Raw genomic sequence first — 19,705 nt, 5'->3', positions numbered from 1 at the left:
GGAGGTGTAAACCGAGTGGCCTACTGTCTGGAAGGGACTGTCACCAGGTTCAGTAGTATATCCCATACCAAGCTCCACCGGCTGTGATGGATTCTGAGAGACCATCTACAAGTGCTGCAACCATGCTGGAATGTATGTATCTGTATAGCCCTGGTCTGATTGGCAACAGATACAGCACAGTGCCCAGCCAACGTGGCAAACCCATGCTGGTGGTGGAGCGGTACCTCTACCATTTGGAACGTGAGACACCACCAAAACGGTACTGGGCATGTAGTGAGCGGAGAAAGGCATGCAGAGGACGTGCCATCACTGTTCGGCAGGAAGAGGGTGAGGAATTGCTGAAATCACTGCCACACCAGCACGGCCCAGATGCAACAATGGCACAAGTGGCTACATTGCGAGCAGAACTGCGGCAGAGGGCGGTAACCGGTAATGAATTGCCGAGCTTGGTAATGCAGAGTGTGCTAGGCACAGCAGATGACAATGTACTGCATGAGATGCCTTGTCGTGCGACCCTTCGAAGAAGCATCACCAGGGTACGGCAGCAGGCACGGGCATCCATGGCTACACCTCCAGCAACCCTTGCAGATATTGATGCCAGCCAGTATCCACTCCATAGTGGCAGCTTCATCCTTCGTAGAAGGTCGGATATGGATGGTACCGCTTCCTTGGTAGTACTTACTACAACACAGAACCTGACTGACCTGTGCAGGTCCGACTTTGTTCTTGGTGATGGCACCTTTCCCACACGGGCCGATATCTGTCGCCAGCTATATACATTACATGGCTGTATTGGCACCCCCACCTCAATGAGGGTCGTACCCCTGGTGTACTGTCTCATGACACGGAAGTCGGAGTCTGCATACACCACTTTGTGGGAGGTGCTGAGGGGTATGGCAGCTGACCAGGGATGCACTTTGTCACCACAGTATATCATGACTGACTTTGAGAAGGCAGCAAGCCAGCCGGAAGGCATTCAGTATTCTGAAGGGATGCCTATTCCATTTTGCACAGATCATCTGGCGACAGATCCAACATCACCACCTTGTCGCCTCTATGGCACGGACACTGCTTTCTCCATTGCCATTCGCAAGCTGATAGCGTTGGCATTCCTACCTTTGGATGATGTTGTCCCTGCATTTCTGGACATTGTGGCTTCCTTACCAGAATGTGCCCAGCCGATTGGTGTATTTCTAGACCATCATTATGTCCGAGGCCGACCACGCAAGTATGCATCCCGCTGTTCAGTACAGACATGAATGCCATCGTCATACCCTCTGCGGTTCTGGAATGTGTCCGATGTCTCTGAGATGGGCTTCCCGCACTAACAACCAGGTGGAGGCGTGGCATCATCGGCTGAAGGTATTACTGGGTCGCCCTACTGTACAGCTAGCTGACCTTCTGTGTGTTCTGCAGCAGGAGCAGAACCTGACGGATACCCGACGTGAATCTCTTCTGAGGGGATGCCTGTAACACCGCGTAAGAAGGCTATTGTAGTAAGGAGCCGCCTAAAGCACATCTTACAACATAAGTGTGACTACACTAATGTGCAGGATTTCCTCCGTGCTGTGGCACATTTCTACAAATTATGATGCTGTCTGGGTTTCGTATGCACCAAGCACAACACACATCACATTGCATATTCAATTAATAAAGGCTTTGCCCATAGCACACGGGTTCCATGGTACCACTTTCATGCCCACGTGGCATGCTATCCCAGCAGGATTTTCCACTAACAATTTCACATGGTGGCTTCTAAGGGGGTGCACAGTGTATCACTGTGGTGGTTTGTATCTGCCACCTGTGGTTAGGGTGTAGGGGTTCCCTCAATTTTGACAGGGAATTGTCCACAGTCCTTTGTCACTGCAGTTAAAATGTCATCCTGCCATGTGTCCACATCCAGCTGTCTCACAGGTGGGTGTCGCAATGCTATTTCATTACAGCTTAATGGTAAATGACCTTACAAAAATAAGATGATTGTGCATGCAGTGTATAGCTTTCTGTAAGTACACATCATGTAAAAATCCTGTCTCATAATCCACTGATTTAGGAAAAACTTAATTGGGAGGGGGAATCACAAGTTGTTTGTGTCTGACCCAGTAACCTACAGGGCAGAACTGAATTTTACCTGTCCATTACTGGCAGTAATAGTTCCCCTAAGGTACTGCTGAGTTGATATTTGACATTAATGGTGACTTTGTGGAAAGGTAAGGCTTTATTCTGGCATATTTGCAGTGCTCAGCTTAAGTACATATTGGTTACTTTCTTACATAACTATATCGCCAAGGCCGCTCTAACAACGAAGTACATACACTTACATGAATGAGCTGTTTTAGATTTTGTGGTGATAGCACCTTTGGATCTATTTTGGCAAAGTATTTTGGTTTAATAAGTTTAGTATTGTGATTTTTATATAAGTGGGTACTTATATCGAACTGGATAGATGAAGGGCTTACAGTGGATATAAAAAGTTTACATACCCCTGTTAAAATGCCGGATTTTTGTGATATAAAAAAATGAGACCACAATAAATAATTTCAAAACTTTTCCCACCTTTAATGTGACGTGTAACCTGTACAATTCAATTGAAAAACAAATCTGTTAGGGGAAAAAATATAAAAAATAAAAAGCATACAATACGTTGGATGCATACGTGCACACCCTTAAGCTAATACTTTGTTGAAGCACCTTTTAATTTAATTACAGCATTCAGTCTTCTTGGGTACGCACCTGCCATCAATTAAAGAGACTCTGATTAAGCCCAAATAATGTTTAGCTGTCTTAGTAGGATTTTCCTGACATTTACTCAGTTGCCTGCTACAGCAAAAGCCATGGTTCACAGAGTGCTTACAAAGCATCAAAGGGATCTCATTGTTGAAAGGTATGAGTCAGGAGACAGGTACAAAAAAAAATTTCCACAGCATTGGATATACCATGGAACACAGTGAAGACAGTCATCAAAAAGTGGAGAAATATGGGACAACAGTGACGCTGCAAAGAACTGGATGTCCGTCCAAAATTTATGAAAAGACAAGACAAAAACCGGTCAGGGAGGCTGCCAAAAGACCTACAGCAACACAGAAGGAGCTGCAGGAATTTCTGGCAAGTACTGGTTGTGTACTACATGTGACAACAATCTTCCATATTCTCCATTTGTCTGGACTATGGGGTAGGGTTGCAAGACCGAAGCATTTTCTTACACAGAAAAACATCCAGGCCTGGCTAAAATTGACAAAACAATACATCATGTCTCCCAAAAGCTTGTGGGAAAATGTGTTATGGTCTGATGAGACCAAGGTTGAACTTTTTGGCCACAATTCCAAAAGGTATGTTTGGCACAAAAAAAACACTTCGCATCACCAAAAGAACACCATCCCACAGTGAAGCATGGTGGTGGCAGTATCATGCTTTGGAGTTGCTTTTCTTCAGATGCAGCTGGAGCTTTAGTCAAGGTGGAGGGAATTATAAACAGTTCCAAATACCAGTCACTTTTGGCCCAAAACCTTCAGGCATCTGCTAGAAAGCTGAAGATGAAGAGGAATTTAACCTTTCAGCACAACAGTGACCCCAAGCTTACATCCAAATCAACAAAAGAATGACTTCACCAGAAGAAAATTAAAGTTTTACAATGGCCCAGCCAGAGCCCAGACCTAAATCCAATAGAAAATATGTGGGATGACCTGAAGAGGGCTGTGCTCAAGAGATGTCCTTGCAATCTGACAGATATGGAGCACTTTTGCAAGGAAATATTGCCAAATCAAGATGTGCTATGCTGATAGACTCCTGCCCAAGTATTAGTTTAAAGGTGTGCACACTTATACAACCAGCTTATTGTATGTTTATTTTATTTTTTATATTTTTCCCCTAACAGATTTGTTTGTTTTTCAATTCCAAAAGGTACATTTCGCATCACCAAAAGAACACCATCCCACAGTGAAGCATGGTGGTGGCAGTATCATGCTTTGGAGTTGCTTTTCTTCAGATGCAACTGGAGCTTTAGTCAAGGTGGAGGGAATTATAAACAGTTCCAAATACCAGTCACTTTTGGCCCAAAACCTTCAGGCATCTGCTAGAAAGCTGAAGATGAAGAGGAATTTAACCTTTCAGCACAACAGTGACCCCAAGCTTACATCCAAATCAACAAAAGAATGACTTCACCAGAAGAAAATTAAAGTTTTACAATGGCCCAGCCAGAGCCCAGACCTAAATCCAATAGAAAATCTGTGGGATGACCTGAAGAGGGCTGTGCAGTGCTCAAGAGATGTCCTTGCAATCTGACAGATATGGAGCACTTTTGCAAGGAAATATTGCCAAATCAAGATGTGCTATGCTGATAGACTCCTGCCCAAGTATTAGTTTAAAGGTGTGCACACTTATACAACCAGCTTATTGTATGTTTATTTTATTTTTTATATTTTTCCCCTGACAGATTTGTTTGTTTTTCAATTGAATTGTACAGTTTATAGGTCACATTAAAGGTGAGAAAAGTTTTTAAATGATTTATTGTGGTCTCAATTTTTTATATCACAAAAACCTGGCATTTTAACAGGGGTGCATACACTTTTTATATCCACTGTACATTGCAATCATTTGCCTTTTTGTAATAGGTAAAGTAGTCAGGGAGTTGTGTTTGGCAGGATGCAGAGCAGGTTAATAATATGAGTATAAGGGAGGATACAGTGAGACATTGTATCATGGTGGGGAGTTTAGGGTATGTGATCTTTTAAAGGAGCGGATCTTTAGGCAAAGAGTATAAAACAAGCAGAAGCATAGCTAGTTCAACCAGAGCTCTGAGACGGTATTGTGAACTAGCGTTCCATCCCCTCTGCTCTTCATGCAAAGAAAGAAAAAAGAAAAGCACTTAACTGTAATAAGCTGATCGATACATTGCAAGTGAACAGCTTATTACTGTTAGATCTATGTCCCCCAAGCTCTACCATTGAGGAGCTAATGGCACACCAACTAGGTAGCCATATGCATGACACCCCCCTCCCGCCCTCCTTCCCCAGCCACTCACGTGCCCTTTCTGTGTCATGCCCCCCAACCCTCCCTCAACATAATTTCTTGCAAACCGTTTGCTACAAGTGTAGTAAACAGCTGCTACAGTTGTATACGCTGTCTGAATAGAGTGTGGTACCGCTTATGCTTTAGTTAAAAAAAAATCTCCTTTTAAACTGTAGCAAACTGCTTGAAAGCAGTTGCTACAGTTTAAACCCTGCCTACACGGAGTGCTATGGTACTCATATTTTACTAAAAATATTTTAAACTGTAACAAACTCCTTGCTACAAATGTTTGTACCCTGCCTGCATGTAGTGCTACAGTGCTCTGGTTTTAGCGTAGTTTTTTTACTTTTAAACTGTAGAAAACTGCTTACTACAGTGTAACAAGTAGTTGCTGTAGTTAATACCACAAATGGAGTGCTACAGTGCTCAGGTTTGACTAGAAATATAATACTGGCTTTTAAAAGTCAGAATCACATTAAGGAAAGATCAGGATCAGCCAATTGCCCCCCTCAACACTTTGCATCCGGAGCAGCTGCCCCTTATTCCCACCCTAGCTACACTACTGAAAACAGGTATCAGTTATATTAATAAGGAGCCATAAGACAATGTTATTGATTGGTTAGGTTTTTGTGGAGGAAGTTGTTGTGGGTTGTAGTATAGTTTTAGAGGTGAGTCAAAATATTTACAGTAATTTGGTGGTTGTAAGGGGTTGTTATTGTCGTGTTCTTTAGCTTTAGAAAGAAGACGCGGGACAACTGTGTGCTGTTGCTACCAACTCCAAACTTTATTGACAAGCCAACGCACATGTACATACATCCTGTCTCAATCCTTACGTCATGCACCTCCCCCGCCCCCAAAGAACATTAGCTAAGGCAAGACAACTCAGTCCATTGAATACACCACATCTCCTTTTCTATAAGGCCCCTTTTCTCTTATTACAAAACCCAGAACTATTCACTTTCTTCAACTACACCTCGAACTTGGTACATCGACACAAAGTGCTCACTTAGCCATGTTCGCATTACTACAACACAAATGACATTGCTATTTACAGACTGATCTCTACAGATCCAATCGGTCCGGCTTGTTAACAATTCTTCCTGATCTGGTCCTCACAACATCACTAAGTACCCGGGTTTCCAGGGGAGGGCCATTGCAGGGTGGCAAGGCCTCAACGGTCTTACTTAACACACTTTCCTGACACACCGGAGTTGATTCACCCTCAGGTATAGGCAAGGGAATCAAATGCACACGGTTTCTTCGCACCGTCCCTTGTGGCACGTCTACCTTAAATGACCTCGGCGAGTAATGTTTTTGATCTACAGTACCTGGGGTCTTCATATCTGTCACCCACACCTGGTCGCCGGGCAACACATCTCCCAGCGGCCTTGCCCGATGGCGTCTGTTGTAGTTTGCCGCATTATACACCCTCTTCTCCTCCTCTCTCTCCACAAGCCTTCTCCAGTCAGGCAGCACAGGGTCCAACTGCGAAGGGTGAATCAGAAGAGAAGTCCGCAACCGACGTCCCATAAGGAGTTCCACAGGGCTATATCCATTCTGCAGTGGCGTTGTCCTGTACGCCAGAAGAGCCATGTACGGATCGACACTTTTTTTTAGCAGGTTCTTCACAGTCTGAACCGCACGTTCTGCCTCCCCGTTACTCTGCGGGAACCTGGGGCTGCTTGTGACATGCTCGAAGCCATAAGCAGTTGCAAAGTCCACAAAAGACCGCCCAGAAAACTGAGGTCCATTATCAGACACGAGGACCTCCGGGATGCCATGGCGGGCGAAGAAAGACTTTAGGTGGGTGATGACCTCGTTGGATTTGCTGTGTTTCAACAATGCGATCTCAAAAAACCTGGATAAGTAATCCACAGCAAGAAGGTAAGTATTTCCTTTCAGTTCAAATAAATCCGTGCCCACTCTTTGCCATGGTCTGTCAGGACATTCAGTTGGGATGAGGGGCTCAGGATGGTTCCTTCTCTCTGAGATGCACGTCCTACATCCCAGAACCATGTCATTTATCTGTTGGCTGAGCCCAGGCCACCAGACAGTCTGACAGGCTCTGGCTTTGCACTTCACGATGCCTTGATGTCCCTCGTGCAATTTCAACAACACCTCATTACGCATGGCGGATGGGATAACAAGGCGTGAATCTTTTAACAGCAACCCATCTTTCACGGTTAGGGTAGAACGATCTGGCCAGTAGCTCTTCAGTAAGGGTTCCTGGTTCGCATACAGCGACCACCCCTGACTGCACAGTTCCATAACCCGCACACACACACTGTCTGCTTTCAGCTGGTCCCGTAGTGTCTGGAGGAAAGATGGCTTCACCTGCATGTTTTCCACAATGCTATTCACATAGATATCCGTGTCCTCCATTAACTTTGTTTCCTCCAGTGTTAGCCTGGTTTTAAGTGGAGAACGTGACAGAGCATCTGCCACCCACAGTGATTTCCTGAGCGTACTGCACTGTGTATGAGAACTGCATCAGTCTCATCCTGAAGCGTTGGATTCTAGGCGGTAGAAGATCCAGTGCTTGACCTCCAAGCAATGAAACCAGTGGTTTGTGATCAGTTTCTAGACAAAACGATTTACCTAATAGGTAATCTCTGGCGTTCACATGCCCAGGTAGACGCTAGAGCCTCTTTCTCAACCTGGGCATATCTTTGCTCTGTAGGTGAGAGTGACCTTGATGCGTATGCCACAGGTCTCCAGCCGTCCTCCCATTGTTGCTGCAGCACGCTCCCTAACCCAAAGGATGATGCATCCAGAAACCTTCGTATCCCTATTCGGGTCGTATACAGCCAAAACTGGAGGTGAGGTGATCGCATCTTTAAGTCATTGAATGCCTTTTCCTGGTCCCCACCCCAGTACCAGCTGTTCTTCTTTGATAATAAGTCTCTCAGAGCTCTATCCCTCTCAGCCAAATGAGGGATGAACTTTCCCACCTGATTCACCATGCCCAGGAAACTCCTGAGTTCTCCTACTGTAGCAGGGGCTTCCATCTCCGTGATGGACGCGGTCCTCCTTGGGTCTGGGCTTATGCCAGAATCAGTGATGACATGGCCCAAGAAGGTCACTTTGCTCCTCGACAGGTCACATTTCCCCACGTTCAGCGTAATGCCTGCCTCTTCCAGTCTCTTTAAAGCCGCATGAAGTCGGGCATCGTGCTCCTCCTGGCAACGACCCCAGACCAGCACGTCATCCATGTGGCAAATCACACCCTCTAGTCCTTCAATGACCTCTGACATCATGCTGAAAGTGTTCGGGTGCAGAGTTAATGCCAAAGGGAAGGCAATTGAAGCAAAACGCCCAAAGGGGTTATGAATGTGGTAAGCGCCGACTCCTCTGACAAAGGGATTTGCCAAAATCCCATATTGGCATCCAGTTTACTAAACACCTTCGGCAAGCATCCCAAGGCTCTGTTCAACCGAGGGCAGCACGAACCTCTCCCTGCATACATATTCATTTAACTTAGTGTAGTCTACACAATCTCAGTCTGTTACTGTCTTTCTTTGGAACAACAACCATGCCTGCACACCAGTCAGTAGGTTCTTCCATTCTGGTAACGACACCCAGCGTCTCCATCCGCATTAACTCTTCCTTCACTTTCCCCATCAATGGTAGTGGTATCCTCCTGGGGGTCTTCAGAGAGTAGGGCACCGCATTTGGCTGAAGCTTTATGTGGTATTTCCGCTGCACTACCCCCAACCCAGAGCACAGTTCAGGGTAAGAGGTCTTCAAAGACTCCATGGTGATAGTATCAACATGCTTCAGGAGACCCAGCCCCAAAATAGCAGGAAGACCTAAAAGTGGCGTGCGGAGTCCTCCAACAACATACACCTTCTCGCATGTCTGTCTTTGTCCATAACCAAGCTGAAGCTCCAAGAATCCTGTAACCGCCAGTGGCGTCCCTCCGGGACCCAACAAGGGTTTCTCCGGCTGCTGGAGCACAGGAGCATTCTTCCCCCTGCACAAGCTGTCCAGGTCTGACTTGGAAATAACAGTAACATCCGCCCCCGTATCAAGCTTGAAAGACATAGATGTGCCCTCTATTTGAACCTCCACAATCCAGGAATGGTTCCCGGAGGAGACAGAACCAAGGAAGAAGCCCTGTTCTTCTCGCTCTCCAAGCTCCTCGTCCTCCTCAATACACTGCACCACCTTAATCTGCCTGCAGACTCGCTGGTAGTGGCCCTTCTTCCCACACGTGCGACATCTTGCAGCAGTCGCCGGGCATAGGAGTTTGTGATGAAATGGGCCCCCACACCTGTAACACTGCGAAATTGGAGCATCTTTACCCTTTAGCGTCTGTCGCTGAAAAATCGGTGTCAAGGACTTGCCCCAACCTTTCGAGGTCTCCAGCCGGCGTTTGGTGTCAAGTGGTGTCTGCACAGCATTCACGTTATACTGCAGTGCACTACTGTCGCACCTCAAAGCCGTCTGCTGCTTCTTAACCTCCTCCGACTGTCTGGCCATGTTTACGGCTCTCCAAGTCCAGCTCTTTTTCCATCTGCATCCGCTCGGACAGTCTGGTGTCAGCCAAGCCCACAACAATTCTATCTCTTATGAGCTCATCGTGCAGCGTCCCATAATTGCAGTGTTCAGCTAAGGCATGCAGGGCAGTAACAAAAGCATCAACAGTCTCATTCAGTTCTTGTTTATGATATTAAATCGCGGCACGCTCAGAAACAATGTTCTTCTTGACAATAAAAAATCTTTCGAAACCCTCTTTCACTTTGGCATACTCCTGATGCTCTGCATCGGTTAGCTTGAGGCCTCTCAAGACGTCGTCTGCCTCATCACCCATGCAGTATATCAGGGTGTTCACCTGATTCCCTTCTGGGTTTGAAGATAGATTGCTGGCCTGACGGAACCGTTCAAAACGACGTATCCATCGTGTCCATTCATGAGGTTTGGAGAAATCAAAGGGCTCCGGCGGCTGAATACTAAACGTAGCATTGGGAGCACTAGCCGCCATGTTAATTCTAGCCCGCGGCTGCCGACCATTCTCTTCGTCCGACATGTCCGCTCACCACGTCACTAGGCCACTCGTACGGTCTTCAGCAAGTGGTCAACAACCCCAGTCACAGCCACACAGCACTTCTGACACCATGTCGTGTTCTTTAGCTTTAGAAAGAAGACGCGGGACAACTGTGTGCTGTTGCTACCAACTCCAAACTTTATTGACAAGCCAACGCACATGTACATACATCCTGTCTCAATCCTTACGTCATGCACCTCCCCCGCCCCCAAAGAACATTAGCTAAGGCAAGACAACTCAGTCCATTGAATACACCACAGTTATAGGGTGGGTAGGAATTTGTTAGTAATTCATGCTAGTTAAGATGCATCAAGGATATATCAATGTAGTATTTTTAGCTTTTGATAGCACTTTCAGGACTTAGTCTTGTGTGATTGCTAGAGGCATGTTGATATCACGCATATCTTGTGGTATGGAAGAAGGGGAGAGTGGGGTAAAGTCTGATCTGAATTTACTGGCCAGTAGGTTAGCTGTATCTTCAGCTTGAGGGTAAGTAGAACATCATTCACAATCAGCTAAGTGCACTGTGTTTCCTAAATTATAAACAAAGGCCTTGTGATTGTCCTTGGCTTGGGTGGCTATTTTAGCCATACACTTGGCTTTGGTACATTTTTCTAAGCTCTTAAGTTGTTTGCTTATTTCAGTTTTATTGTAAAACTTTTTGATATTATGGCTCTACAAAGGGGCTTTGTTTTTGAGGTTTGCCTTGTGCTTGTTCTACAGGGCACAACTGCATCCATGCAGCTGTTTACATGCTGGTCTAGTGTGGTGGTGTAGGTTTCCCTGTTTTCAGGGGAGTTATCTGGGTTTGGTAGGGATTTGAAGCTTGAAAATGAATTGCTTAATAGGAGGTAGTCTGTTTTAGAGAAATTTTTAAAGTTACCCTGGGTAGAAGGAGTCTGTGGTTTCAATTTTATTTTGAAGGAGATGGCTTTATGGTCATACCTAACAATTAATGTAAAGTAATAAGTTCAACACAGTTTGTCACAGCAAACTTATAGTGCAAATGTCATTAAATCTCTCTTAGACCACCTTTCTATGTTTCGAAAGCTCTCTCTCTCTCTCTCCACAGGTATGTGTCAGTAAAATGGCATGCCACCCTCTCTCCATACCTCCCAGTCACCCACAGTGTACAAGGCTCTATACTTGGTTCCCTCATCTTTAACATTCTCAAATACAATCTCCACATAGCTTTACAACACGCTTACCTGATACAGTATGCACATGACTCTACAATCATTTGCACATCTAGCAACATGGCACACCTCCAAAAAATTACCTAGGAAGCTTAAACAGCAACAGAAACATGGCTTTGTAACTCCCAACTTATGCTCAACCCTAAAAAAAATAAACTACTTCTCCCTCCCTTATGTGTATCATTTTTCTCCCCTTCCTTATGTGTATCATTTTTCTCCCCTTGCTTTGTCTCTAAACATTCCATAAGCCTGATTTTCTCTCACTTCATATTCCAATTCCTGTTTGTATTATACTAACTTACCTTTAATTTTTCCATAAACTGGCTAAAATGTCTATAAATTTTAATTCATTGTCATATAGCTTGTAAATGACAGTATTAGTATTTCAAGTGTGCTCAAGCTACGTAAAGTGAAACTGTAGTGTTATATATGGTTATATATATATTACATATATTTTTTTAGAATTTTATAGATAGAACATTAATATAATATGGTTGAAAGAATGTTTTTTAATAGTGAACAATGTGTCTGGAAGTATTTTGGTATTAATGTATTGTTTTTTGTAAGTATATGGCTTGTTAAACATTTTGCAATGCAAAAATGTGGGTGAGGTTTTTAACATTTGTTTTTTAAAGGAATTCAATTGAAGTAATTCTGACTGATTAATTAACTTAAATTGAAGCAATTTAAAAAAACACCATGTGTCCAATGGTTATTGTATTTAAGGGCATTACTTTTTTATGTTTGTATCTTGATAAAGCCTGGTAGGAACCAGGCGAAAGCGCTTGAGATATTCAATGTTTTTTGGGTTTTAAAGGTTATTAAAAGACTTCAAACTACAGTTTGCTGCAGCCTGTCATTTCTCTGCTGTGGACTTTTGCTGTTGGTGTATATAGCTTGTATCTATTCTTAACCAATGTTTTCATTGCACATCTAATTTGGTACAATTATTGAAACCATAGTTGTTTTTCTTCCCAGGCCTCCACTGAAAACTGGCTCCTCCCCAGACAGACCTTCCCAGTAATCAAATGTTAATAAATAAATAATGAAGATGCACAAGGGATGTTGCAAGATGCCGCCATATTAGTATGGACAAGATCTAAGATGTTGAGCCCCTAGTGGGTACTTATTTGTTTTAGGGCATTTGTATTGACAAAGTGCAGGAATCTCTGTGCTTCTACACTAATGGTGGTGTAGGTTTCCCATTCTGTAGTTGTACAGTTTATATCACATAGGAACATTGTAATGCACTTAATACTGATTGATAATACTGACTGACTCTTGTTCCTGTAGATGGAGCGTTGTGGCTTTCTTGTGTCATAGAGGGAGTTCTGTAGCTAATTAAAATATGGTACAGGACCTTTCTTATGATTATTTGCCATGAAGAAGCTCTAGTGAGTGAAGAGTAAGAAATCTCCAACTTTTTCCCTCCTGCACAGTAACTCTTATAAATGTGTGGAAGGTTTTATAGCCCTGCAAAGCCAAACTGCTTTCTGCCATTTTAAGCCATGTGTCAGTCACTGCACAGACATCTACATCCTCCAGGCTAAGAAGGGCTTGTAGGGACTGGTCTTTCTTATGTAGGCTCCTAGCACTGATAATCACCATCTTACTTTGCTTAATACATTGTACTACACTTCTCTCTCATGAATACTTCTATTCTGCCTGTACATAGTTCGGCCATACTTTGAGTACTATGTGAGGTTCTAGAGACTGTGCAAGGAGAGGGATATCCAGCTGTTATAAAGTTTCCAGAAGAAAGCCAGTAAAAAGATGCATGGGATGGAGGTGAGGAGGTATATCCAGAGATTAAACAAACTAAAAATGTTGCCACTATTGACCAAAGGAACCATGATACGACTGTATGGGTGCATCAGATCATGTCAAGGAAATAAGATGGAATCGTCCTTAACAGGAAGCATAAAAGGAGAAGGAGATGGTGGAGATAGCAGATTGGTCTAACTACTCTTTGGTTCTCCTTTAAGTATTTCTTCATAGTGGAGACTATGGGGCCATAGAATGACCAGAATGAATTCACAGAGGGGCAAATAAGAAGTGGGTAAGCAGGAAGACAGGGCTGGAGGGAATTCAGGTTTTTAAATGCACTCATAGGACAGAGTACACAACTTTTTGTCTCATGTCTTCAGTGCAATGTAGTGTTACATAGATATTCAACTACAGACATTAGTGGAGACATGCAACAAAAAATGCAAATAATAGACATTTTCACTGTATTTCTAAACTTCTGCAAATGTGCACAAAATAATATGAGGAATTATAAAAAGAGCAGATGCTGCGTCAAAACGCTTATATGCTGTGGCACCACAAAACAAACAGTACCAGAATTACCCATTCTAAAAGACTTAAACCTCGCTTGTAATATGAATAGGACCTGCTGGAGAGACAGGTATGTATCCCAGAGACCACACCTTCTCTGGAACAGGCTCCCCATCCATGTGAAGCAGAGTTCCTCCCTAACCCAATTCAAGTGCAACTTGAATAACTGGATGGGGAACAGGAAATTCATCACTGGTTTGGCACCTATGTCTCTGATGCAAACAGGTAACCTGTAAATGGTTCATCTCCCAGGCCCATGCTTACACTTATCAAGGGTATCAAAACTTGTCAGAGATTTGGAATGCATGGCTAGGCTTAAGAAGGCCCTTGTGGTCCACACCTAATAAACACCTTTGAACCTATGAACCCCTTAACAGTGACTTCCTTTTTGCAGGATCTGGTAGCCACATCTTCTTGGTAATGGATTTCCTACAATATGCAATTGAGCACATCTCTAGGATAATTTAGGCTGGTGGTACTCTTCAGTGCAGTATAGACTTCAGATTGTAGTAATTTTACAGACTCTGTTACAAAGCAGCCTTAATTGCAACAGCAGCAGCAGCTGTCCAGCTTTTTTATGTACATCATCTGTATTGTCTTCTGCCTGGGTGAATTTAAGGTTTATTTTGCTATCATGATAGCAAATATTTTAGAAATGTGTGTCATGCTGACTATCCTAAAAAATTTAAAAAGACAGTCAAATATATATGTAAACAGAAAAGCATGAAAGAATGAAGACATTTCATCTGCTCTTATAAATGTCGTATTTGAAGCCATTGTGTTGCAACAAGATAGAAGTTACATCATTTCATTGTCAAAAAAGGCATTTACTAATCTTCAATGTTTAACTTGCAGAGGACTCAACCCATCAAGGTAAACTGCTCAAGTTTCAGCCCACCAAAGAAACTCTTAAATATGGCTTTTTTCAGGGGAGAAGTCCACTTGGCCTTTCATTTGGGCAAGAAGCCCCCCCCCCCATACACCGCAGACTTGTGTGTGTGTGTGTGTGTGTGTGTGTGTGTGTGTGTGTGTGTGTGTGTGTGTATTTCAATCATTACAACTCTAGCCACTTTCCCTCCTGAACTTGAATCAATGTACCCATTTCATCCCCTCTTAAACAACACATCTCATCTTTCTCTTTTTCTAACTGTCCACATCCATTCCTGTCATGTATCAATCCCTTTAAACCTAAGTTATAAACAATCTAGACAAACCACTTTGCAACAGGCAGCCTAAATATAACCCATCCTATACCCTGTTTCCTGTCTTATGCTATTACCTCTGTCTTTCTGTACAATACTAATAGCTCCCCTACCCTCATTCATAACTTTATAACTTACTTCATTATATCTCTTTACAAACTTATACAAACAGTAAAATTTCCCTTCCTGCAGAATTTTATAACTTACTTCATTACATATCCTGAACTCTTTGCAAACCTTTCTTTACTGAAATGTAAGAACTTCTTTACAACAATGTTTTCCTTTCTGCTGTACCAATTCATTTACTTGCCTCAAGATTTTAGAGCTACAAGAATTGTATAGACGTATGATTGTTGATGTAAATACTTTATTGTTCATACCTGTCTTGTAATTGCATTTGCTGTTTCATTGAAAAAAATGCAACTGTTGTTTTTCTGAGAGCTGTCTGAAATTCAGTTGTTAATACAAATGTTCTGTAATGGAGCTTTTGTCCCCTGGTCTCCGCTGAAAATGGGCTCTGTCTGCCCAGTTGGACTTTCCTGGTCAACCAAGACAAATAAATTATCCCTAGTCTCACAAATGCAAAGAAAGGAGAAATCACCCAAAACATAGGAATCTCTGCTGTCATCCACTTAGAAACTGCTCTGGCATCATTTCCTATTGAAAACAGTAATCGACAAGTTCAGCATTGAGGAGATGGGACTTAGGTATTATAGGGAAGCCATAAAATAGACTCACATATTTAATTTTCTTTTCCTTAATATGTGCAACCAGCTAGATACATAATGCTATAACTATGTTTCACATAAAAGTTAATCAAATGGCAAATGTCCCTCTTATTAAAGTGTAAAAGGTAGGCTCAAGGATGATAGATGGTACAAAAGTTTAAGACTAAAAAAGACGTTCGGCTTTTCCCACAGTGGAACTCCAGTCTGCTCATTATTGGCAGTAGATTTTTATGGTGCCGAGTTGCCAGCCCGATGCCCAACCTTCAAAGAAGGCACGCCCATTCATGCTCGCACCTACCTGCATATCTTTAACGTCACTCGACTGTGGGGAGCACATGCAGACTCCACACAGAAGGCGCTCCAGACGAGAATTGAATGGGAGAACCTCTTTCTGTGAAGCGACAAAGCTAACTGCTGCACCACTGCGGCTACAAAAGTTTAAGACTGCAAACTGAAAATATTCATCTTTAGTTCTAGGAATGCTCTCAGTCTCCACTTGCAAACTGTAGTAAGCCATATAACGTGAGGGTGTTCCCAGGTCAACCCCTGAAGAGAGGACCATGCATCTAGCCAGCTGACCTGGTTAGTGGATAAATAAAAAATTCACATAACAAATCCAGGACAGTCAATGTAATACGGTACAACATCTGGGTAAGTCACTGAAGTGATGTGCAGCTTTACAGACAAAACAGGTGATGTAGGATGCATTTGCTCTTTGATTGTTTGTTGCTGGCTGATGTCTATATCTGTGGATTTTAATATATCAGTGTTTTTATGACTGTTTCTGTATGTTATAATTCTGAAATGTGTGCTTGGTTAAGCAGTATATGAATGAGGCTTAGAAATATTTGCTTTTTGAAAAACTGCAGACTGCTTTTTTGGAACATAACTAATACCTCTCCTAATATGTATGTTTTGGCCTTAGGTTTACAGAGTCAGACACCTTCACAGAAACATTCCTACTAAATGTCAAGATAATTGAAGCTGAATGCAGCATCATTAAACCAGGATTAAAGTCACTGGAAGTGAATGAATTTTTTGGCTTGTCTGAAGTTATTGATCAGAGTGTGCTAACTTTTGATTTTGAGAAGAATTTGAACCTGGAGTGCACTGTCAGGATGGCCAGCGTGGAGACGCTCTTGCCAGCCTATGGCCAGCTTGTCACTGGGGAACCTGAGAGAGAAGAGCCACGTGGTGATCAGCCCCACAGCTTCTTTCCAAGAACAAGTATGTCAATGTGTTAGTGACCAATCATTGTGCAAATGCCATCCAAGTGTTAGTTTTCTGTAACTGTTAACCAATTGTCTTGTGGATCCTACAGAACTTTCCTTTTACAGCTAGAAACTAAAGGCTACTCTTGTCAATGTAATATACTAGGATTCATTGTTCCTGTTTACAAACTGGAAAACTCTTTACCCCCTCAGTTCTTTTCTTTTAATGACTGTGGCGTACATACATTCTCTAGAAATGTCATCACCTCAGCAACTACTGCATTTACTTTTCCAATGCTTCATTTCCCTTTCTGTGATAAAAAAATGTATCTTATTAATATTCCCTTACAGAAAATATGGAAAGCCCATCAAAGACAGTTTAAATAGCTGCGTCTGATACCTTTGGACAGTGTGGCAAATGATAAGGAAGAAGGAATGGCACTTTGACTTAAGCAGTTATGAGCAATGGGTAGCAAATGTTATGTTCCACAAAATTAGTAAGTCAAGGTGCGCCTATGTTTGTAGTGGTTCTGAACCAATTGTAGGGTAGTAACAGAAATCAACGATATATTGTGCAACAAATGCAGTGACATACAAAGGTCTGTGGACTCACATACTTGAGTTGAGAATTTAAGTGTCACTTCCCATTTCAAATGCAGGAATTCATTTCCTGTTATAAAAGGGAGAAAACCTTTGTGATCCTATCTACCATTGACTATGATCTTGATATTTACTACAGTGTTTTCATTCGTGGAGCCATCATGAATTTAACTTCTTCCCTGGGCAATGCCACAAGAAGTCTTGCCCATTTTTAGAGAATAAAAACAAGTGCTTGAGGGCTATATGTTAAAATGTGTAGGACAGATGTCTGAGTCATAGCACTCTTTTAAGGGATAACAAATTCCAAAGAGTCTCTATCGCAGGGAATATCTGCACCCTTATTTTGTCTTGCATCTTTAAGGCACCAGCACGTTCAGGTATATCTCAGTTCATTGTGATTGCTATGGTAATTATGATGTAAGTGAGTGAATGTCATTCATCTGGTCATCTGTCATAAATCAACTATATGCTCGTAGCCTGTTGCTTCAGTAGGCCAGCATGTTTTTATTATTGTAGATCTTATAGATTGCAAGATTTATAATTATAGACAGGTTCTGTGTTTTTTTTTTTTATTATTAAAAAAGTAGAGTGGGGGATTACTACATTTTCATTGGTTGCACCATTGTTAAAATCAATTTTAAATAAAAACTGGTGTTTTCTTAAAGAGGACCCCTTTTGTTAGGAATAAGGTGGGTGATTTACCAAAAATAACCTTTAGAAAGGGTTTGAATTTGAAACTAAGGTTGGAGAGACACATGGTTATGAATTCCCCCTATTGTGGGATGGAAAAGTGTGGCAGGTGCTGGTTTTGTAGATATGTGAATGTTACTAACTCATTCACTGTCCAGGACAAGATGTATCATCTGAAAGGAAAATTTAATTGTGATTCCAGTAAAGTAGTTTATTTAGCTGTGTGCCAGGGTTGTTCCGTTTTCTATGTTGGGAAGACGGAAAGGTGCTTGAAACAGAGAATTTATGAGGACGTTTATGACATGAGTAGATTGAATTTGAATAATGCCTTGGCTAGACATGTGAAGTCTTTCCCCACACATCAATTCTTATTTTGTGTTATTGATAAAGTTGAGGAAAATCCTAGGGGGGGGGGGCAATTTGCCATTTAGGTTGGATGAGAGAGAATTAAATTGGCAGTTAAGGCTTAAGGCACATGTACCCCCGGGCCTTAATGATTGCCTTTCTCTTAAATGCATTTTAAAACTGAAATCTCTTATTAGATGAATGCATTTGTATAAAATATTGGTTTTGTTGGATATAGTACATGTATTTTTGTTCTTTTGACTTTTACGATGATGAATTTCAATATTTATTTTAAATGTTGGCTTAATGTAAGATTTAATGTATGTACGAGATGTGGTTCTGCCTCTGGTTATATACATTTTTAAGTATTCCTTTAAATGTGGACAGGGAACTTGAATTGTTAGTTGGTGATGTAATGAATTGATTGTATTTATTGGTGTAATGTCTTTTGAATTTTGTCTGAAGAAGTTTGCGTATGTCAGTAAATGAAAGCGCTTACTCTACATCTGTTGACTCGGGGAGTTTTCTTTCGTCTTTTGTGATCACATTAAAAAAGCAGATGTGCGATGAAAATCACTGGAAAGTCTGTCTTAGTATATTCATGTAGATCTGTACATATTATGCATGCCCACCCGCATTCTTTGAAATATTCTTTGCATGTAGACTGCTTTAGTAGCTGCATTTGTGAACTCCAACCATCATTTCCTTTATCAGTAACATTTTCATTTCCTCCTGTTCATGGGAACCACTGTGATGTTAGTACAGCAGCTTTAAGCTGGTTTGCTATCCTCAGGCACAATGATGGTTAGTTTGTGCTGATGCTTTCTCTGATGGCTTCATAGTTTGTACTTTTTCTAAAGTCATTGCACCCCCTACATTGGCTCCTATTTCAGGAGAAGCTAGTTTTAAAATGGAGGTCTACAAATGTTTTTTGAAGCCTGAGTGGCCTGAACCTGACATCATGCTGAATGTATCCCGAGATCTAACTTTGATATTTTAAAATACTTACCTGTTGTACTGAACTTTTAGAATGATGAGAAAGCATTCCCAAATAAAAAAATATATATGTATATTCCTGGGAAATCCTCATATTTATCATGTAATTATTAGCTATGTGTTTCAGTCTGTAATATGCTATTTCTGAAGTATGGAAGTACCTTGCATGTCTCCCAGGCATGCCCAGAAAGCCTAATAAGTTACATTAGATTTTTCTGAAGATTAACTTTCTCCCTCTGCCCTGTCATTGTTATTAGAGCTGTATATAACAGCTGTTTTCATGCATTCATGTGTCCTTAAGTATATGAAAAGAAGGATAATTGATGATTGAGATAATAGGATGTGTGCT

General features: G+C 42.1%; 1 protein-coding gene across 1 annotated transcript in view; it reads left to right on the top strand.

Moving 5' to 3' along the window:
* Nucleotides 1–19,705, top strand: part of FREM1 (FRAS1 related extracellular matrix 1) — a 1,066,140-nt gene that overhangs the window by 95,329 nt on the left and 951,106 nt on the right. The window contains exon 3 of the mRNA XM_044060374.1: nucleotides 16,440–16,753. Within this exon, the coding sequence (XP_043916309.1) occupies nucleotides 16,440–16,753 (314 nt within the window). The remainder of the gene's footprint in view (nucleotides 1–16,439; nucleotides 16,754–19,705) is intronic.

Source organism: Protopterus annectens, chromosome 2.part0 (assembly GCF_019279795.1).
Source record: "Protopterus annectens isolate FY-2018-M chromosome 2.part0, PAN1.0, whole genome shotgun sequence".
In the NCBI taxonomy this organism is placed as follows: Eukaryota; Metazoa; Chordata; order Ceratodontiformes; family Protopteridae; genus Protopterus; species Protopterus annectens.
The sequence above is the reverse complement of the archived record's forward strand: the minus strand, read 5'-3'. Positions and strand labels throughout refer to the sequence as shown.